This window comes from Channa argus, chromosome 11 (genome assembly GCF_033026475.1).
Source record: "Channa argus isolate prfri chromosome 11, Channa argus male v1.0, whole genome shotgun sequence".
NCBI lineage: Eukaryota > Metazoa > Chordata > Actinopteri > Anabantiformes > Channidae > Channa > Channa argus.
This window is the reverse complement of record NC_090207.1, coordinates 1,225,297-1,243,425: the sequence shown is the minus strand read 5'-3', so window position 1 is coordinate 1,243,425 and position 18,129 is coordinate 1,225,297. Positions and strand designations below refer to the sequence as shown.

The 18,129-nt window shown below is 40.3% G+C and overlaps 3 protein-coding genes across 3 annotated transcripts; all 3 read right to left on the bottom strand.

Annotated features, from left to right (window-relative positions):
- Positions 1-1,682: 1,682 nt before the first annotated feature.
- On the bottom strand, positions 1,683-3,641 carry LOC137135784 (tripartite motif-containing protein 16-like). Its single transcript, XM_067520359.1, has one exon. The coding sequence runs from the start codon at positions 3,605-3,607 to the stop codon at positions 1,931-1,933; it is 1,677 nt and encodes a 558-aa protein (XP_067376460.1). The 5' UTR covers positions 3,608-3,641; the 3' UTR covers positions 1,683-1,930.
- Positions 3,642-4,895: 1,254 nt separating this feature from the next.
- On the bottom strand, positions 4,896-13,138 carry LOC137135780 (uncharacterized). Its single transcript, XM_067520347.1, has 7 exons — positions 12,919-13,138; positions 12,447-12,516; positions 12,216-12,275; positions 8,546-9,184; positions 8,397-8,459; positions 6,996-8,168; positions 4,896-6,874 (listed from the first exon to the last, which is right to left on the bottom strand). Exons 2-7 carry the CDS (start codon positions 12,463-12,465, stop codon positions 5,211-5,213), a joined length of 3,618 nt encoding a protein of 1,205 aa, XP_067376448.1. The 5' UTR covers positions 12,466-12,516; positions 12,919-13,138; the 3' UTR covers positions 4,896-5,210.
- A 1,654-nt stretch (positions 13,139-14,792) lies between these two features.
- Positions 14,793-17,467, bottom strand: LOC137135785 (GTPase IMAP family member 8-like). Its single transcript, XM_067520361.1, has 2 exons — positions 16,902-17,467; positions 14,793-16,779 (listed from the first exon to the last, which is right to left on the bottom strand). Exons 1-2 carry the CDS (start codon positions 17,353-17,355, stop codon positions 16,463-16,465), a joined length of 771 nt encoding a protein of 256 aa, XP_067376462.1. The 5' UTR covers positions 17,356-17,467; the 3' UTR covers positions 14,793-16,462.
- Between the last annotated feature and the right edge of the window lie 662 nt (positions 17,468-18,129).

Sequence of the window (18,129 nt, the reverse complement as noted above, 5' to 3'; positions counted from 1 at the left end):
TAAAGAAATGGGACTTTGGCCTCATCCACACATGAAGATAAAAAGAAAATAATCTCTCTCTACACGTTTCTGTGTCAAACAGTTTTCAGTGCGGTTTAGACTGAAGGTTCTTTTGAGAGAGAAAACAAACAAACCACTGTCTTACTCCTCAGTTATTACATTAACAGAAGAGTTCGCTACCATTGACTTCCCTTTACCGTTCTCTACACTTACAACTTGTTTCAATACAAGCCATTAATCATCACTGTACATTTTTCCTTTTTGTTTTTCTTTGGCTTTTGAGCAACAAAAATAAAAAATCAAGTCAATAAAACTTTTGTTTATTTATTTTGTTCAACAGTTATAAACTGTTGGATAGATTGAGGTGGTTTGGACATGTTCAGAGGAGAAACTGTGAATATATCAGTAGAAGGATGCTGAGGTTGGAGCTGCCAGGCAGGAGGCTGTTTCAGTGTTTTGGGTTCCTTAGTAATTCCTGCATGTTGGCTTAGTTATTTGCCCATCTGTCAGTCTGCGTCTTATATTTAGTTTGTTGGGTTGTTTCCCCTGTTTGCTCCCCCTAGTTACTTAGTTCACTCGCTTCCCCAGCACAGTTATAATTTAGTTGATCTTCTCCCTCCAGCGTGTTGAAGTTCATGTTCTGTTTTTCTTTGTTTATTTCTTACTGTGTTTTCCTGCCGTCCTCAAGCAGTGATTTTCACTTGTTTGGCTTTTTAGTTAATAAACCCTCAAACATTCAACCTTGTTGCCGTCTCCTCCTTTGGGTCCTAATTATACAGTTAACTATACTCTGGTATTGTGACTGGAGCACTTTTTGTTGTTTTGTTTATTTTGTTTGTTTGTTTTAATGAAAATGAGAAAAACACTTGTTGTTAATGTGACATAAAATGCTCAATTGGGAATTTGTTAATTTACAAAGCTAATTTGCTTAAAATATTTACAGTTTTGATGTAAAACTGTAAAAATAATGTAATTATTTATTTACAAGTCTAAAAAATTTAGCCACTTTAGAGTTTTTATATTTAACTCAATCTACTTCTGTGTTTCTAAATTGCATCCAGCTCAGACTAAGTGATTCTAGTTCCCGACTGGTTTCTACAGGTCATGTGAGAGAATGTAACGAGGAAGTGAAGAGTCTGAAGTGTGGAGGAGAGTAAAGACCTGCTGAAGGAAGCTGTCAGTCTCCAGCTGCATCTTCCTGGTTTTCAGTGATTCAACCACAACACACTGATCCCACATTATACATCTGTAGTCTGAGTTAAAACAGATACCTACCAAAGCCTTTTAGTATAAAATGTGTTATTTGTGTTTAAGTGATTAACATCATCTCAGCCTGTTTCTTTGCACAGAAAACAGAACTTACAGTAAAATCCAGGTTAATGTGATGATTGTAGCATCTCAGCCTCGACTTAAAGCCACTGAGCATCACCAAAGACTGAGAAAAGGAAGTGACACACTTGCTGCTGATCCACCAGAAAGCAGGTGTCCAGTTGGAGCAGAGGATGGAAATTAATACTCGACATGACACAGAACTACAGAGTCAGAGGTCAGATGGTAACAGCTGCTTCGTACTGTGTGAACACAGGTTGGATCAGTGCTAAACGCTTTAGAGGAAGGAAACAACACCCCGTTCTGACAAACAGGATCCTTGTAGGTATATGACAGTAATGATTAACACAGTGGGGGTTTAAGAATTCTGACTTTATTTCATACATTTTTATGCACATTAACCATTGAACATCCAGTTTTTATTGACAGTATTGTTTCATGTTCTCGGGTGTTTATATGCATTGAAGTGACCAGATTACTGGTTACTGAGAAAAGTCCACAAATGCCACAGCTTTTACCTGTGAGGCAGCAGCACTAACTCTTAACAAGCAACAGGAAAATACATCAGGTTTTGATCCACTGCACCTTAAAGGACTTTTTTCTATTCGAGTTCACACAGCTCAGCAGTGTCTCCAGGTAACCCATGAAACCAAAGTCCAGCATGTAGAGGCTGAGTGAATGTGGTCTGGACTCTGTGGATGAGAGTCATGGTTTCAGAGACGCTGTAGAAGGACAGAATACCTGCTCTGTGATCCAGGTACAGTCCTACTCTGGAGGACTGAGGACCTGAGACGGGAGTTTGGATGTTGTTGTGATAAAAATCATATTTGCTTTGGAAACAATGTAATGCCCAAGATTTGTTATGGCGTCCAAATCCACTTTCCTCCCAGTTCCCTGCTCTGCTGATATTCATGTATGTGACTGCTACATAAACTCCTGTCCCTGTCCACTCCACCTCCCAGTAACAACGTCCAGTCAGACTCTCTCTGCTCAGGACCTGAACACATTTAGTGAATCTGTCTGGATGAGGAGAATAAGACTGTTTTTCCAACATTACTGTTACTTTTCTGTTTCCTTCAGACAATACCAGACGTGTGTTTGCTGTGTTTGGATCCAGTGAGATTTCACATGAATATTTTAAGAACTCAGCTCTGGTCTTGGGTTCTGGTGGTGACAGTGAAACATGGACTTCAGTCAGTCTCAGTGAGACGTTTGTCCATGTCTCTCTCAGGACGTCCTGTAGTTGATCTCTGAGCTCTGACACAGCTGCTGTCACATCCTCAAAGTATCTCAGAGGACGGATGTTGATGCTGGATGAGTCTGTAGGTTCACTGAGTGCTGACAGTGAGGGGTAGCTGTGGACAAACTGGATGTGATCCTCTGTGAGTGAGAGCTGCTCCAGTGAAGCGTCTTTCCTCTTCAGCTCAGTGATCTCCTGCTCCAGCTTCTCCTGAAGCTCTTTGACTCGACTCACTTCAGTTTCCTGCTGGGATCTGATCTGCTGCTTCACATCAGACCTTCTTTTGTCCACGAGACGGATCAGCTCAGTGAAGATCTTCTCACTGTCCTCCACTGCTTTATCAGCAGAGAGACTGATGGCCTCCACCTCCTGTTGAAGCAGCTTCACGTCTTTCTCCCTGTCCTGAATTTTCTGCTGGAGTTTTTGTCGACTCCCCTCGAGCTCTCTCTGCCTCTCAGTCCTCTCTGCTGCAGCTGAGACTGTGTCGTGGCCTTTATGTTCATCCATGGAGCAGAGATAACAGATACACTGCTGATCAGTGCGGCAGAAAATCTCCCTCATTTTATCATGACGAGAGCAGATGTTCTCCTGCAGCGTCTTGCAGGGCTCCACAAGCTTGTGCTTTTGAAAAGTTGGGGATTCATAATGAGGCTGAAGGTGATTCTGACAATAAGACACGAAACACACCAGACAGGACTTGAGAGCTTTCAGTTTTCTCCCAGTGCAGACATCACAGGACACATCTTCAGGTCCAGCATAGCAGTGATCAGCAAGAGCAGCTTGGAGTCCAGTCTTCTTCAGCTCCTCCACTAAAACTGCTAACATGGTGTTTTTCACCAGGACAGGTCTCGGTGTGAAGGTCTGTCTACACTGAGGGCAGCTGTGGAGTTTCTTACCATCCTCTTCATCCCAGTGCCTTTTAATACACTTCATGCAGTAGCTGTGTCCACAGGGAATAGTCACCGGATCCTTCAGTAGATCCAGACAGATCGAACAAGAGAAGGTTTCTCTGTCCAACTGAACTCCTTTCTGCGCCATTTCACCTCTCAGCAGCAACGACTGTTTGACTTTCACTTTCTCTGAAAGTTGTTTGAGCTCTGATCGAAACATCATGTGTTTGTGCAGTGAATGGAGCCTGTCAGCTCTGACACTTCACCACATGTTGGTTACACCCATCTTCAAACTGTAGATCTGAAGGGAACAAGGAAATATGTAGACAGGGTGGAGCTCACTGTGTTTGAGAGCAGGAAGAAGAGGGAGGGTCATCAGGCTTTGACTCACTCCAGGAAGAGGAGCAGTTTCCTACAGATACTGTTTAAGTAGTTTTTTCATTTACAAAAGAGGTGATTTCCCAGTTGAAGACATTTTGGGAGGACAGGCCAACTTTGAGTGGTACTGACAGCAACGGTCAAATCGTGCTTATCCTGCCTTTAAGGAAGCTGACTTGTCTGCTTCTTGTTGCTCTCTGTTTCTCTGTGTTCACCTAAAGGGGGAGTGGATTTAGAGCAGGCAGTGAAGATTAAACAGAAGAGTCAGAAGTGAGATGGTTTCGTGTTTGGAGAGTGGACATGGGGGCACGTTAAGGTTCAGTTACTGGCTATGACCGGGTGAACACAGTCAGCTGGCTGAGGCCAACACTCACCCGGGTGTAGTGTCTTGCTCAAGGACACTTTGAGCAACATGTGACCTGCTGCATTTACTGTGTTAAATTGATGTTTTCCATTAAAATCCGCATATGTAAAGAATGCTGTTCCTGACTGTCGTGTGGCTGTTTATTACAACTAGAATATCTGGAGAGGTTTGGAAATACTTCTTTGGAGTTTGGAAAGTCAGAAAGGCCGATTCAGTCATTGTGTGTTAATGGTTCACATTCATGTTTGTGACATTTGGCTCCAGTGTGAAAAAAGATTTAAACCGTCCTGCATGTTGCTGTGATTTATGCCCGTGTATTGGGAGGAATGGTGTCCTCAGTCTAACACATTCTATTTAGTCCGCATTAAAACCTGTGTGTATTAAAATCACAGACCTCGTTTAGAAGCTGGGCTTCAATTCTTGATCACCACGTCACTACAACAACAGCTCGTGAAATATGCACATTCTTCTGTGGATGGACTTAATTAAATGTCACCTTTTACCACTGAACTTTCAGAGTCTTGCACCACTGCTAGATGAGGTTACCAAGCTTCATGTTTTGTCCTGTTCAGGACATTTGTAGTCAGTGTATGTAAAAGTGCAGACAGTGTTTTATGAGGACAATAACAAAATAAACTATAAACTATAAACTGTATTTCTATGTAGCTAAGAACATGTACAGTAGAACAGCTGGTTCATTTTCTGAAAACAATTTTAATTCAACTTAAAATTCAGGTTAACAGGTCCTTTAAATGTAAATGACAATAATCTTTGTTAGTCTTTGAAAACAACCCACAAGAGCATCCGAGCACTGGTAACACGATGGTTAGTTTGAAGTAACTACAGGGTTTGGGATAAAATAAACCTCTTTCTTATGGTTTCAGTACTAAACATTAAATCAAGGTTGAATGTTCATGGATAAAACCCCAACTGTCTCCTTTGCTCATGTCATGACTAAAGCTACTGTAGGTTCAGTGATTAAAATCAGGATGAACATTACAAAGGATCATCAGCAGATGGCGCATTTCGTTTTAGATTTTTCTTTCAACTCATTCATTTCTTTTTGATGCTTTTTCTTTAAGTCCTCCAATTCTCCGAGTTGTTTTGTTCTCTTGTCCCCCATTTTATCTTTTAGTTTGTTTTTTTCATGGATGTTGTCCTGTAGTTCTTCTTCTTTTCTTTGTAGTTCTTCTCTTAGTTCCTTCTCTTTATGAGTTGACAGGTTCTCTAGCAGACTGTACTGTGTGCTGTGTGTCTCCTGGGTCCGCTGCATTTCTATCACGTGCTGCTGTTTCAAAGCACTGAGCTCCTCATCATGTCTGTCCATCAAAGCCTCAAAGTCTTTGGTGTATTTCTCTCTGAACTCATTGAATTGCTCTGCATGTTTTCTAGCCTCATCTTCATATTTATTCTTCATTTCTTCCAGGTTTTTCTTATAATTCTCCTCTAACTCTTTTCTTTCCTTCTCTTCCTGCTCTCGTCTGACTCGATCTTCTTCTTTTCTTTTGTTTTCATATTTTTCTATTTCCTGCTCATATTCTTCTTGTAGATTTTTATGTTTTGCTTGCTCTTCCTGTCGTCTCTGTCCATCTTCCTGTCTCCGTTTCTCCCACCACTCTTTCTGTTTCTTTACCCAATCCCCTCGTTCTTTTGTCAATTCCTCTCTGCTCCGCACCAACTCTTTATCAATAGTTTCTTTTTCATCTGATTCTGACTTGATTTGTTTCTCCAAAGCTTCCATTTTTTGTTCCCACTCTTTTTGTTGATGTTCTTCCTGCTCTTTCCTTCTCCTGTCTTCTTCTTCTCTCAGATCCTGTTCTCTCTTTCTCTGCTCACGCTCCTGATTGATGTTTTCTTCCATTTGTTTAAGTTGTTTCTGTCTCAGTTTTCTCTCCTCTTCAATTGCAGCTTTCTGTTCTTCCATTCTTTTTGTCATGGCCTCCTTTTCTTTCTCATGTTTTCTTTCAAGTTCTTCCTTCTGTATCTGCATCTCTTCTTCCTTCTCTTTTAGGATTCTCTCCACTTCCTTCTTTATTGCTGCTTCAGCCTCTTGCAGCATCTCATTTGTGTAATTGTTGCCTCCATTTTCCTTCACCATGGCGTAGATCTTGTTTATCAGCTCACTGACCTGCAAATCTTTTTGTTTATCATAGTTACTGAACACATGGTATCTTCCTCCACAGTCAGCGATCAGCTTCTTGAAAGAATTGTCACATGAGTTTTCTATGTATTCTTCAATGGTCAGCTCCTCTTTATCGAGGTCGTCTCCTCTGGTGAAAAGAATGATGGTGAACTTTTCAGAATTCTTTCCAAAGACTTTCTTGATTAAGTTTAACGTCTCCTTCTCCTCTTGTGTGAATCTTCCAATCTGTAACACCAACAGGAAGACATGTGGTCCTGGAGCCAGGAGACTGATACATTTCACCAGCTCCTCTTGAACCTGTTCATTGGGCAAAGTTGTATCAAACAAACCAGGAGTATCGACCACAACAACAGGACGACCGTTAACTTCACTCTTTGCTTTATGACAGTGTCTGGTGACTGATGTTTGACATAATTTGGCTGTAAACTCTCTTCTTCCTAGAATGGTGTTTCCTGAAGAACTCTTTCCACAGCCAGTTTTCCCTATCAGCACAATCCTCAGACACTCTGAGCTTTGTACGTTTGCATCACCTGTGAAATAAAAAAGAGAAGAGTTCTTTAGTGACAATAGTTGAAAAACTACTTGTGCAAACAAACAGTTGACAGGATAGAAAAAATTATTTAGTTTAACTATAATCAATTAAGTATCTACCATTGATCATGGTCTTTGTTTGCAGGTCTCTACATTCAGCCTGTAGCATGTTGATACATTTCTCTTGTTGCATGAGCTTCTTTATTTGGACATGCACAAAGGTTTCACTTGTGTAACATGGTTTGTCTCCTGTATTTCCTAGAATGTCCAACACCTCAGAGACCTGCTTCTTGTCCCTGATGTTGAGAACAACAGATCTTCCTCCACAGCTCTGACAGAGATCCTGGATCTCCTTGTTTCCCTGTAGAAAGTTAACAACAGCTGGAGCTGTAGGATCTGAGTCCACAGTGAACAGAATCGTGGTGAAGTCATTGACTCGAGAGCTGAATGTGTTCTGGATGGTCTCTAACTCTCCCTTGTCTTCATCAGTGAGGGGACCCACAGGTAGGACCAGGATGAAGGCATGGACCCCCTCAGGATCACAGAGGGAGATACACCTGAATGATTCCTCCATCACTGTCTCCTGAGGTTTTCCATACAAGGCAGGCAGCTCCACCAGGGAAACCCAGCGTCCACACACCTCTCCCTGATTTTTAACACACTCTGATGAGTTGGAGGCTGAATGAAGCTCTGTCTGACCTAAAATGGCCTTGGCTGCTGAGGTCTTCACTGATCCTCTCCTCCCACACAGAACCAGGTTTAATGCCGGTTTGGTTTGTTCACACACAGACTGTGGGAATTTATAGTTTTCATTTGCTGTTTCTTCAATCTTCTTCATTAATGAGTTATAATTATCTTCATGCATGCCGTAGTGTCTTCCTCCACAGCCTTTAAGGAGTTCATTAACCGAGACGTTCATTTCATGGTCATGTGTGATGACGACCATTGAGTATTTAAAAGCATCTTGATCAAACAAACTCAGGACGAACTCCAGTGTTTTTCTGTTCTCTTCATGAAAATCAGATGGTTTCACTAACAGCAGCAGAACATTTGGTCTAGGAGGACAAAGAGAGACACATCTCATCACCTCTTTTCTCTGGTTCTCCTCAGACAGGATGAACATGTCTGCTGTTTTCACTACAGTTAATGTTTTTCCTTTCCAGACTCCACAGGTGGCCACACAGTGTCTGATTGATTTCTGATAATGAAAAACTTGGTTGTTGATAATTAAGTTACCAAGTTTTGTCTTTTTATCCTCACTTTTTCCCAACAGCACAATTCTGAAGGCTGATGCTGAAATGATACAAAATAATTATGATAGTTGCAGTATTAACATATGGCCAGTATGTTAAACAGAAATATTAATGGAAATGAGATTAAAATCATTACAACAGCAAATCTCTTCGATCATATTTGGATTCTGGTGTAATTTAATTATCTAGTGTAAATAGTTGAAAAGGTAGAATTAGACTTTATAAATAATCCTGATTTGATCATTGTGCTTATGAAAAATGAACTTACTGTGAGCCAAAGGCTTTGCTTTAGGAAGTGGGAGTGAAGGGACTTTTTTCGTAGCATACAGTCCTGTAAAAACATGACATCATTGATTCACAGATTATTGTGGTAACTGGAAGCTGTAATTACTTTGTCAGAATTTGTTCTTTACTTACCAGCAGCTTTAACAGCATCTGTGATGGGAGTCTGTGTTTCCTGTTGTTTGGGGTTCTGATGATCATCTGGTAAAGTAGCTGTTGGATCCTCAAACGCTTCATAGCAAACATGTTCTCCATTGTTCTCCTTTACAATTTGGCCCAAGCGTCTTAACAGCTCTTCACGTTCAAGGTTCTTCAGCTTCAAGGATCTGTATCTACATTTCCTGATCATGTCTTTCAGTGGTGGATTTTCCATGTGTTTTTCCATCAGACCTGGAGGTTCCTCTCTGGGTGTTGATATCAGAACCAGTGAATGATCGAATGATTGATCACTGAAGCGCTGAAGGACTCTGCAGAGTCTCAGGTGTTGTTTCTCAGTGAAGTCTTCAGGCTGTAGAGCCAACACGAACACATGAGGTCCTGGAGCTGATTGTTTCGCACATTCTTTTATAAACTCTGTCACTTTGTTGTCAGACATGTTTGGATGAAGCACATCTGGGGTCTGGATTAGAACTATCCTTTTCTCTTCCAGTGGTCCACCAACTCTCATACAGCAGTTGGACTCGGTGTAAAACACAGTCTGTCCCAGTATGAGGTTCCCTACTAAATACTTCTGGGACCAGCTGTTGCCCAGCAGAACAACCCTCAGCTCAGACACTGAAACAAAAAAAATTAAAATGTGAGCAAAGTGTACAACCCAAAATGGGTTGAAAATATGCAGCAGGAAATTAGTTCTTCTAGTTCTTAGGAACTGCAGGGACTGATTAAGTGTGGCACACAGCACGTTTAATTATTATTAGTAGTTGACTGATATGGATTTCATTTTTGCATCATATAAAACATAGTTTCATTAGGCAAATAAGAAAATTATTCTACATTTTAATTAAGATTTGATAAATATTGAAAGCATCTCAATTATTTCAAGGTACGTGTGAACAAAAAGTTAATTCAGAACCAAATTAGAATAAATTTCTATTTCAAAAATATTATTTGTACAGCAGCAACAAGAATACCTGATAAAACTAGTTTAAAATCACATTTTTCACTGTGTGTGTGTGTTGTAAAAGTTGGTCTGTTCACAAAAAAAGGGGGGGAACCTTCAAAAATTCGTATTCAAGATCATATTCAGTAGGTCTTTAACTCCCATTTATAGAGTGCACAAAGGTACAAAGGTGTGATCAGTAAAATGGTCCACATTCACATCGTTATGTCGCAGCCTTTACTGATACTGAACTTGCTCTTTTGGTTCTAGTCTGAGTAGTACATGTACATAAATCCCATTAAACTTACCTCTGAATTTCCCACATTAAAATATCTCTCTACATCTAAAACTCCTCCAGATGACATCACTTGGAGGAACCTTCAGTTCAAATTATGTCAACCTGCTTTTCCACAGCTCCTCCAGATTGATATCATCTGAACTCCTAATGATTATAAACTCTGTGTGATGTCATCTGGAGGAGTCTTTCAGCTAGAAACAGAGAAATATTATAATACAGGGAAGTCAATGAGAAGTTTAAAAACATTAACATACATTTACACACTAAACTAAAGCCATAGAAAGCAAGTTGAAAAGTAATGAAGTTGCCCTTTAAGTATTGGTTAATTAGGCATTACCGCCCCCTGCTGGGCGAAAGAGGTAACACTCCTACGCTGCTGGTAAAGCAGTTAAGATGAGCCCAGTCAAGTTAAGTGTAGTTTTAGAGCCAAGTTCCTCCTGTTTCAACACCTTTGTCTGCATCTTTACTGAGTAGTAAGTATTTTGTTTCAATGTGTTTAGAATTTTTTCATTGTTGTTTAAATCTGCTGTTCCGTTCATGTGTGCAGTTAATCAATGGCTTAACTGCTACTTAACCAAACACACACACACAAACACACCCACCGCCCATGCAGAGTCTGGCAACTCCTGAATCCTGAATAAACTGGTCAGAAAAAATAGCTGACTACTGTGTCCTGACTATTCTTTACATATTCTGAATTAGCTATTAATTAGCTGAGTTAGTTCATCATTGCTTTGTACCATTGGACGTACAGATAATTCAGTATCAATGAAAAAATGTAAAAACGTGTAAGTCCTGAAGTTTAGCCTTCAAATTCCTGCCTCAGAACAAACATACAGTGTTGTACTATTTCCTGCAAATTGAACCTCACTTTAAGTCCATCGTATCAGCTGTTGACACTAATGTTTTAGATGATAGAAAAATGTTCAAACTGGGGCAACACTTGTTTTATAAGCTATAATAATCTATTGCATGGGTATCCAACTAAAATTTAAAGAGGTCCAGTTAAGGAAAATTTCTTGAAGCAAAGGTCCGGAAGGTCATAATGTCTTAACTGTTTAGTGTGAGACACACGTCTGCATGTAATCAATACCTGACTGTCAAATCAAATGAATTCCTTCCATTAAAATAAATATTTTGACAATATTTATGGTCACGTAACATAGAACTGGACACATACAGTATATATGACTGTAGATATGTATAATGTATCAAAAATGAGTTAATATTTCACCTTTCTTTGTGGCAGATGATGCTGACGTGTATTTGCTTTATCTTATCACAAAGCTCGTTTTTGTTTTCCCTCAAGTAGTGTTTCAGCTACTGCACTCGTGCTTTCTTTGCCAACTCCTCCATCAGTAAATGGCTTTTTGTGTTGACCCAAAATCCAAGCAGCTCTGAGAGAAAACTCATGAGCACGTTGTTGGGCAGTGAATGTGTGGCTCAGGATCCTGGTGGACTGGTGATACTGGGCTCTGAGACTAATTATTTTCTGTGGTCTCACTTTAGATTTGAGTGGGTATGTTTGTTCATAGCTTGATGTTTTGTCTCATAATGGCGTTTCACATAAGAGCCACGGTTTCTGAACATATGACACACTGGTTTAGTGCTCCCAGTAGGAAGTATGAACAGAAATTTCTGTTTTCGCTGTCCACTTTTCTTTTTTTGGAGAGCCCCATTTGTTCCTTATTTTTCTCTCCCTTTCTTTTCTACATATATCGCTATCTTTTTCTTTCTCCCGTCTTTTCATGTGTAACCTGCCTCTAACTCTTATCTGTCTGCACTGTAGAATCTCAATGTTAACCGCCTGGACTGCACATACCTGATTGGCTGAGTGGTATCATGCGGAATGAATCCGCATGATACCACTCAGCCAAAAAGAATCACTACCGTAAAGACTACAAAAGCTGCGCCAGTGAAAATACAAGCGCCCCGTCTGGTTTTAAATCATAAGTGTTTTGGCTGTAGTTCCGAGTCCGTATAGGATGGCTTCTGGGTCCGGACCCGAACTGCGGGTCCGCCTGTTAGTGACCGGTGATCGATTGTGTGTTTTTATTAGATTTATTCATAAAGTTTGTGTTTTGCTTATGATGTATTCTTCTTGTGCAGTACGTCTCAGACATTGGCTTAAGGTTAACCCACCACACACACACACACACACACACACACACACACACACACAAACACACACACCATTCACTATCCAATAGGTTTAAACTCCTTTTTGTCAGTCACCCCCATCACAAATATGTACATTGTTATGATGTTCTAAATAATTTTCCTCATGACTTTGTACTGTTTGAATCTGATCTCAAATTGCTTGGTCAGAACTAACTCTTGTATAAACATACAGTGATCTTACATGGAAGCCAGACCAATACAGACACTTTAACTACAGTTCAACTCACTGTCAGGTGGTAGATATTCACATCTCCTCCTGCTGCTGCTGCACTTCAGAAGGTGCATGTCTGTGTGTGTAACGTCAGACAAATATACAAAACCATTAGTAACATCAATCACTCTGTAACCAAGCCAAATATTATAGCCTAACATTTTAAATAAATCACTGGAAACACTAGTATGTATATGAACTATATAGTGTGTTGCCTGGTTGAATGCAGTGATAAACTCTGACTCACCATATGCTGCTGTGTCCATGTTACTCTCCTTGACTAATTTAACAGGAGACCAACTGCTCAGTTCAACAACCTACAAGAAGTGTGACAAACAACCAGAGGAAAAGAAATCACAGTACACACAACTGTTATCACTGTAGTCAGAGGATGTATGTGCACTGGGTGTGGTCAAGTTAAACTGCAATGATCTCTGAATTATTACTGTACATTTATGAATAATAAAGTTAAAGAAGTTTTTTAATGTAACTTTGTTAAAGCCTGTACGTTGTCCAGTTCCTAAAAATCAGAAGTAGCAGATTTACAATCAATATAAACGCAGACAATTAGTCTACAGGAACCGTTACGGTTTCACAGAAACTCAAAAACAGTCTGAGATTCACAGTAAAACATCAAAATTCACATTAAAACATCAAAATTCACATTAAAATTGTCTTTTTTTTTTCTTGCAGACTGATCAGTTTCCGCTTTGAAATACCTGAACTGCGTATTTCCCGAGCTGATGGTGTGAGTGACCGGAAATCAGTTTGAGCTCAGGGAACTTCAGTTAATAATCAATCAGACCTGTAACTTTGTGCGGTTCAATGATCTGATCCGTCGCTTTGTGTTCTTCATCAGACTTTACTCACGGGCTGCACCTTTTTCTTCGTGTCGACGTCCAAGAAATGAAAGTGGTACAAAAGACCCCCCCCCCCCCCCCCCCCCCTTTATGTAGGGTTTCCTGTAGTCTGCGAAACCAAAGCAAGAAAACACGGATCAGAATTAGGTTTTTGTAGGCGCCACCTCTGACTGATTTTGAAGCCTGGCTCACCGAACTGAAGTGTATAGTGACACAAACACTGTTCTCGGACCTTTCTGTGTGTGTGTGTGTGTGTGTGTGTGTCTGACAGCACAGGGAGAGAGAAAAAAATACACTTGCAGCTGAATAAAACACGGCATCCTCCGTTAATGATCTGTACTTTCATTCTTTCTTTCGCTCAGCTGTTTTTTACCTTTATTTTAGCAGGAAAAGCCTCGTTGAGATTAAAGTCTCTTTTTTCAAGAGTGTCCGGACCAAGACGCGCAGCAACACAATCAACTAGTTCCCGACATACAATAAAACAAACATCCAAAAACAAGTGAACCAGCAGCTGATAATTAGACTCAAATCATAAAACTGTAAAAGCGTCTAGATCGTTAACAAAGAGGGTTAACGATCTTTTAAACATGTCCAATGAAACCAGTTTAAGTTTCAGCTTTGTTTGCGAACTCAACAAAAATGCACTGAGACTCCCAAACAGGCTAAAAGATACTGAGGGAGCAGACTTAGAATGATGATAGATCAAAAAATGCCAGTGCGTCAATCTGTGCAGAGACCGTGATGTGTCTCAATGATGTGTGAGAGCTTTTAAATTAGTGATGGATCTCAGAGCACCATGGTAACAGTATCCATCACATGTAGGCTCTGAGATGAAGCAGGCATGTACAAAACATCACCACTTAATTCTAAAATAAAAACCCACTTTGAGTTTGAACCTTTTCACCAGCTCTTAATTGTGTAAGGAAAATGAGTTTCATCAATTAAAATTTCAAGGTATTTATAGTTAGAAACACATTCAGTCTTTGCTCCCTGTAAAGTGATAATAGAAGGCAGATCCTCTGATTTTGATTTTGTGTTTGAGAAAAGCATAACTTTTGTTTTAAATGATGAAGGTTTTGCTGAACAGAGTTAAAAGCCCAGTTGTTCCTGTCTGCAGTCTTGTTACACACATGTGCAGTTGTAGAAAGAGGTTTAGAAACCTGGTTACACGTTTACATGGCAGAGTGGTCTGTGTTCGCTGACAGAAATCTAACTGGGGAAACCAGCTTTCCCTAATCCCCCACCCCAAATTCAGAAACCAGCTTTCCCATTTACATGACACTTGATGTTACTAGACTTGATGTGGAAGAACCAAATCACCTGTCAAATGAAAGGAAGAGAAAACTTTTTTTTGTCCATCTCTTTGAAAACCATTGTGCAGATTCAAAATGAATTGTAATGTATTAATTATGTGGAACACAGATATTGCGTAAGATCTTTTAGTTGCTGATGAACAATCAGTTATAACTCACAGAAATCCACCTGGAAATTGAAATGTTTGTATTTTTGCATTAAGACATTTTGGTTGAATTTAAAGGCCCAATATAGGGTCACACTTTCTGATGATTTCTGAATATCGGCCTGGTAGCTCAAACCCCACCCTACCCACAAGGTGTGTCCCTGTGCGAGACACCCCAGGGGGATAACATTACACTGGTCACTGATAATGGCTTAACACTGGTTTATTTCATAAGCCTTGGAAACAGTACAACTAAAACTTTTAATGATTTTCTTTTTAAAACCTTAGAAATAATTATGCAGTTTGGATTCAATTCCAGAATTCTTTCCAAAGACTTTCTTGATTAACTTTAACGTTTCCTTCTCCTCCTGTGTGAATCTTCCAATCTGTAACACCAACAGGAAGACATGTACTTGCACTAGGTTGGTTTAAATCTTATCTGTCTGATAGATTTCAATTTGTTCATGTTAATGATGAATCCTCCATGCACACAAAGGTTAGCTATGGAGTTCCACAAGGCTCTGTGTTAGGACCAATACTTTTTACTTTATATATGTCTCCTTTAGGCAACATTATTAGAAAACACTCCATAAATTTACACTGTTATGCTGATGATACCCAGCTATATTTATCTATGGAACCAGATGAAAATAATCAGTTAATCAGGCTTCAAGCCTACAAGACATAAAGGCCTGGATGTCCCTCAATTTTTTACTTCTAAACTCGGACAAAACTGAAGTCATAGTATTTGGGCCCAAAAATATCAGAGATATGATGTCCAACTATATTGTTACTCTAGATGGCATAAGTCTGGCCTCCAGTACTAGTGCAAGGAACCTTGGAGTTATTTTGGACCAGGATTTGTCCCTTTACCTCAAATATAAAACAAATCTCTATAACAGCCTTCTTCCACCTACGGAACATTGCCAAAATTAGGAGCATCCTGTCTCAAAGTGATGCTGAAAAACTGGTCCATGCATTTGTTACCTCTAGGTTGGACTACTGTAATTCCCTACTTTCAGGATGCCCCAGTAACTAAAGAGCCTGCAATTAATCCAAAATGCTGCAGCAAGAGCGCTGACTGGAACTAGCAAGAGAGATCATATTTCACCTTCACTAGCTTCTCTCCATTGGCTTCCCATTAAATCTAGAATAGAATTTAAAACCCTGCTATAAAGCTCTGAATGTTCAGGCTCCATCATATATAGAAGACCTCATAGCACCATATCATCCCAGTAGACCACTTCGCTCTCAGAATGCAGGCCTACTTGTGGTTCCCAGAATTTCCAAAGGTAGAATGGGAGGTAAAGCCTTTAGCTATCAAGCTCCTCTCTTGTGGAACAAGCTCCCAGTTCAGATTCTGGAAGCAGACACCCTCTCTACTTTTAAGTCTCGGCTTAAAACCTTCCTCTTTAATAAAGCTTATAGTTAGTTATAGTAATGCTGCTATAGGCTTAGACTGCTGGGGGACCCACCCCCCAATGCACTGAGCTCCTTTCCTCCTATTGACCATCTCTCCTCTCCTCTCACCCCGCAATTGTCACCACTGTATGTCATTAACTCTGTGTGTTCTCTCCCGTAGTTGTCTTTGTCTTCTCTGTCCCCCTCTCTCTGTCCCTTTCTGCAGGTGTCCCCAGCTTTGAAGCTGTGTGTCTTCCAGTGTGCAGCTACTGGTCCTACCAATCTGCCCGATGTTTTGTTGTTGCTTTTTGTTGCTCTGTTCTTTTCTCTCTTCACTTTCCACTCACCCCAACTGGTCGAGGCAGATGGTCGTCCACCCTGAGCCTGGTTCTGCTGGAGGTTTCTTCTGTTAAAGGGAGTTTTTCCTCTCCACTGTTGCCTATGGCTTGCTCCAGTGGGAACTGTTGGGTTCTCTTTATATATCTTTACAATCTTGACTGTATTCTGTAAAGTGCCCTGAGATGACTTTGTTGTGAATTGGCGCTATATAAATAAAGTTGAATTGAATTGAATTGAATGTTGTCCTGGAGCCAGAAGACTGATACATTTCACCATCTCCTCATTAACCTCTTCATGGGACAAAGTTGAGTCAAACAAACCAGGAGTATCGACCACAGCAACAGGACGACCGTTGACTTCACTCTTTGCTTTATGACAGTGTCTGGTGACTGACGTTTGAGTTGATTTGGCTTTAAACTCTCTTCTTCCTAGAATGGTGTTTCCTGAAGAACTCTTTCCACTGCCAGTTTTCCCTATCAGGACAATCCTCAGACACTCTGAGCTTTGTACGTTTGCATCACCTGTGAAATAAAAAAAGAAAAGAGTTCTTTAGTGACAATAGTTGAAAAACTATTTGTGAAAACAAACAGTTGACACGATAGAAAAAATAATTTAGTTTAACTATAATCAATTAAGTATCTACCATTGATCATGGTCTTTGTTTGCAGGTCTCTACATTCAGCCTGTAGCGTGTTGATACATTTCTCTTGTTGCATGAGCTTCTTTATTTGGACATGCACAAAGGTTTCACTTGTGTAACATGGTTTGTCTCTTGTCTTTCCCAGAATGTCCAACACCTCAGAGACCTGCTTCTTGTCCCTGATGTTGAGAACAACAGATCTTCCTCCACAGCTCTGACAGAGCTCCTGGATCTCCTTGTTTCCCTGTAGAAAGTTAACAACAGCTGGAGCTGTAGGATCTGAGTCCACAGTGAACAGAATCGTGGTGAAGTCATTGACTCGAGAGCTGAATGTGTTCTGGATGGTCTCTAACTCTCCCTTGTCTTCATCAGTGAGGGGACCCACAGGTAGGACCAGGATGAAGGCATGGACCCCCTCAGGATCACAGAGGGAGATACACCTGAATGATTCCTCCATCACTGTCTCCTGAGGTTTTCCATACAAGGCAGGCAGCTCCACCAGGGAAACCAGTTTTTGGCTCAATCCCTGGCTCCTCCAGTCACATGTTGAAGTGTCCTTGAGCAAGACACTGAACCCCAACTTAGTTGCTCCTGGTGAGTGTTGGCCAGCTGCATAGCAGCTCCCCCATCGGTGTATGAGTGGGTGAATAAGAAGCAGTGTAAAGCGCCAATAGGTAGAAAACTGCTGTGTAAGTGCAGAACATTTAACATAAATATGACATTTTTATACTTTAGCTTAATACATTTTCACATCTACTGCTTTACATATCAAACATGTTCACAGCAGACTTCCGTCAAAGAAACTTGAATGTATATTTGAAGTTTTATTCTCTCTTCCTATTTAGCTAAATACTGTATTTGTACCTAGTTTTTATTCTGTTCCGACCTTAGACCCTAGTTATACGAAAAGCATATTCTTTGTTGTCTGAGTTTAATTGCTTGATTTGTTTGACTGTTCCAACTCTGGTTGAGACAAATTGTTTCTAGTTGCTGCCAGCACTGTGTGCTGTGACTTCTAATGATTAAACCTTGGAGAGGAGAGAGAAGGTGTGTCAGTAAAAACAAGGAACCTGATTGGACAGTGTGTTATGGAAAATTAAGTCTGATTAAATAATTACATTTTACTCTTAGCATTTTACATAGTTATAATAGCAACTTATACTCTGTGTACTTTTGAAATGTTGTTCAGACTTTGTCTCATATCCATGTTTTGTCTTATAGTGTTTGCAGA

Coding starts and splice junctions, on each gene's coding strand:
- LOC137135785 (XM_067520361.1), bottom strand. CDS start 17,355: ATGGAGGAATCATTCAGGTGTATCTCCCTCTGTGATCCTGAGGGGGTC. Junction 16,780..16,901: donor AACAAAGACCATGATCAATG/GTAGATACTTAA, acceptor TTTATTTCACAG/GTGATGCAAACGTACAAAGC.
- LOC137135780 (XM_067520347.1), bottom strand. Junction 9,185..12,215: donor TGAATATCTACCACCTGACA/GTGAGTTGAACT, acceptor TTTTTGTTTCAG/TGTCTGAGCTGAGGGTTGTT. Junction 8,169..8,396: donor AGCAAAGCCTTTGGCTCACA/GTAAGTTCATTT, acceptor GTATCATTTCAG/CATCAGCCTTCAGAATTGTG.
- LOC137135784 (XM_067520359.1), bottom strand. CDS start 3,607: ATGGCGCAGAAAGGAGTTCAGTTGGACAGAGAAACCTTCTCTTGTTCG.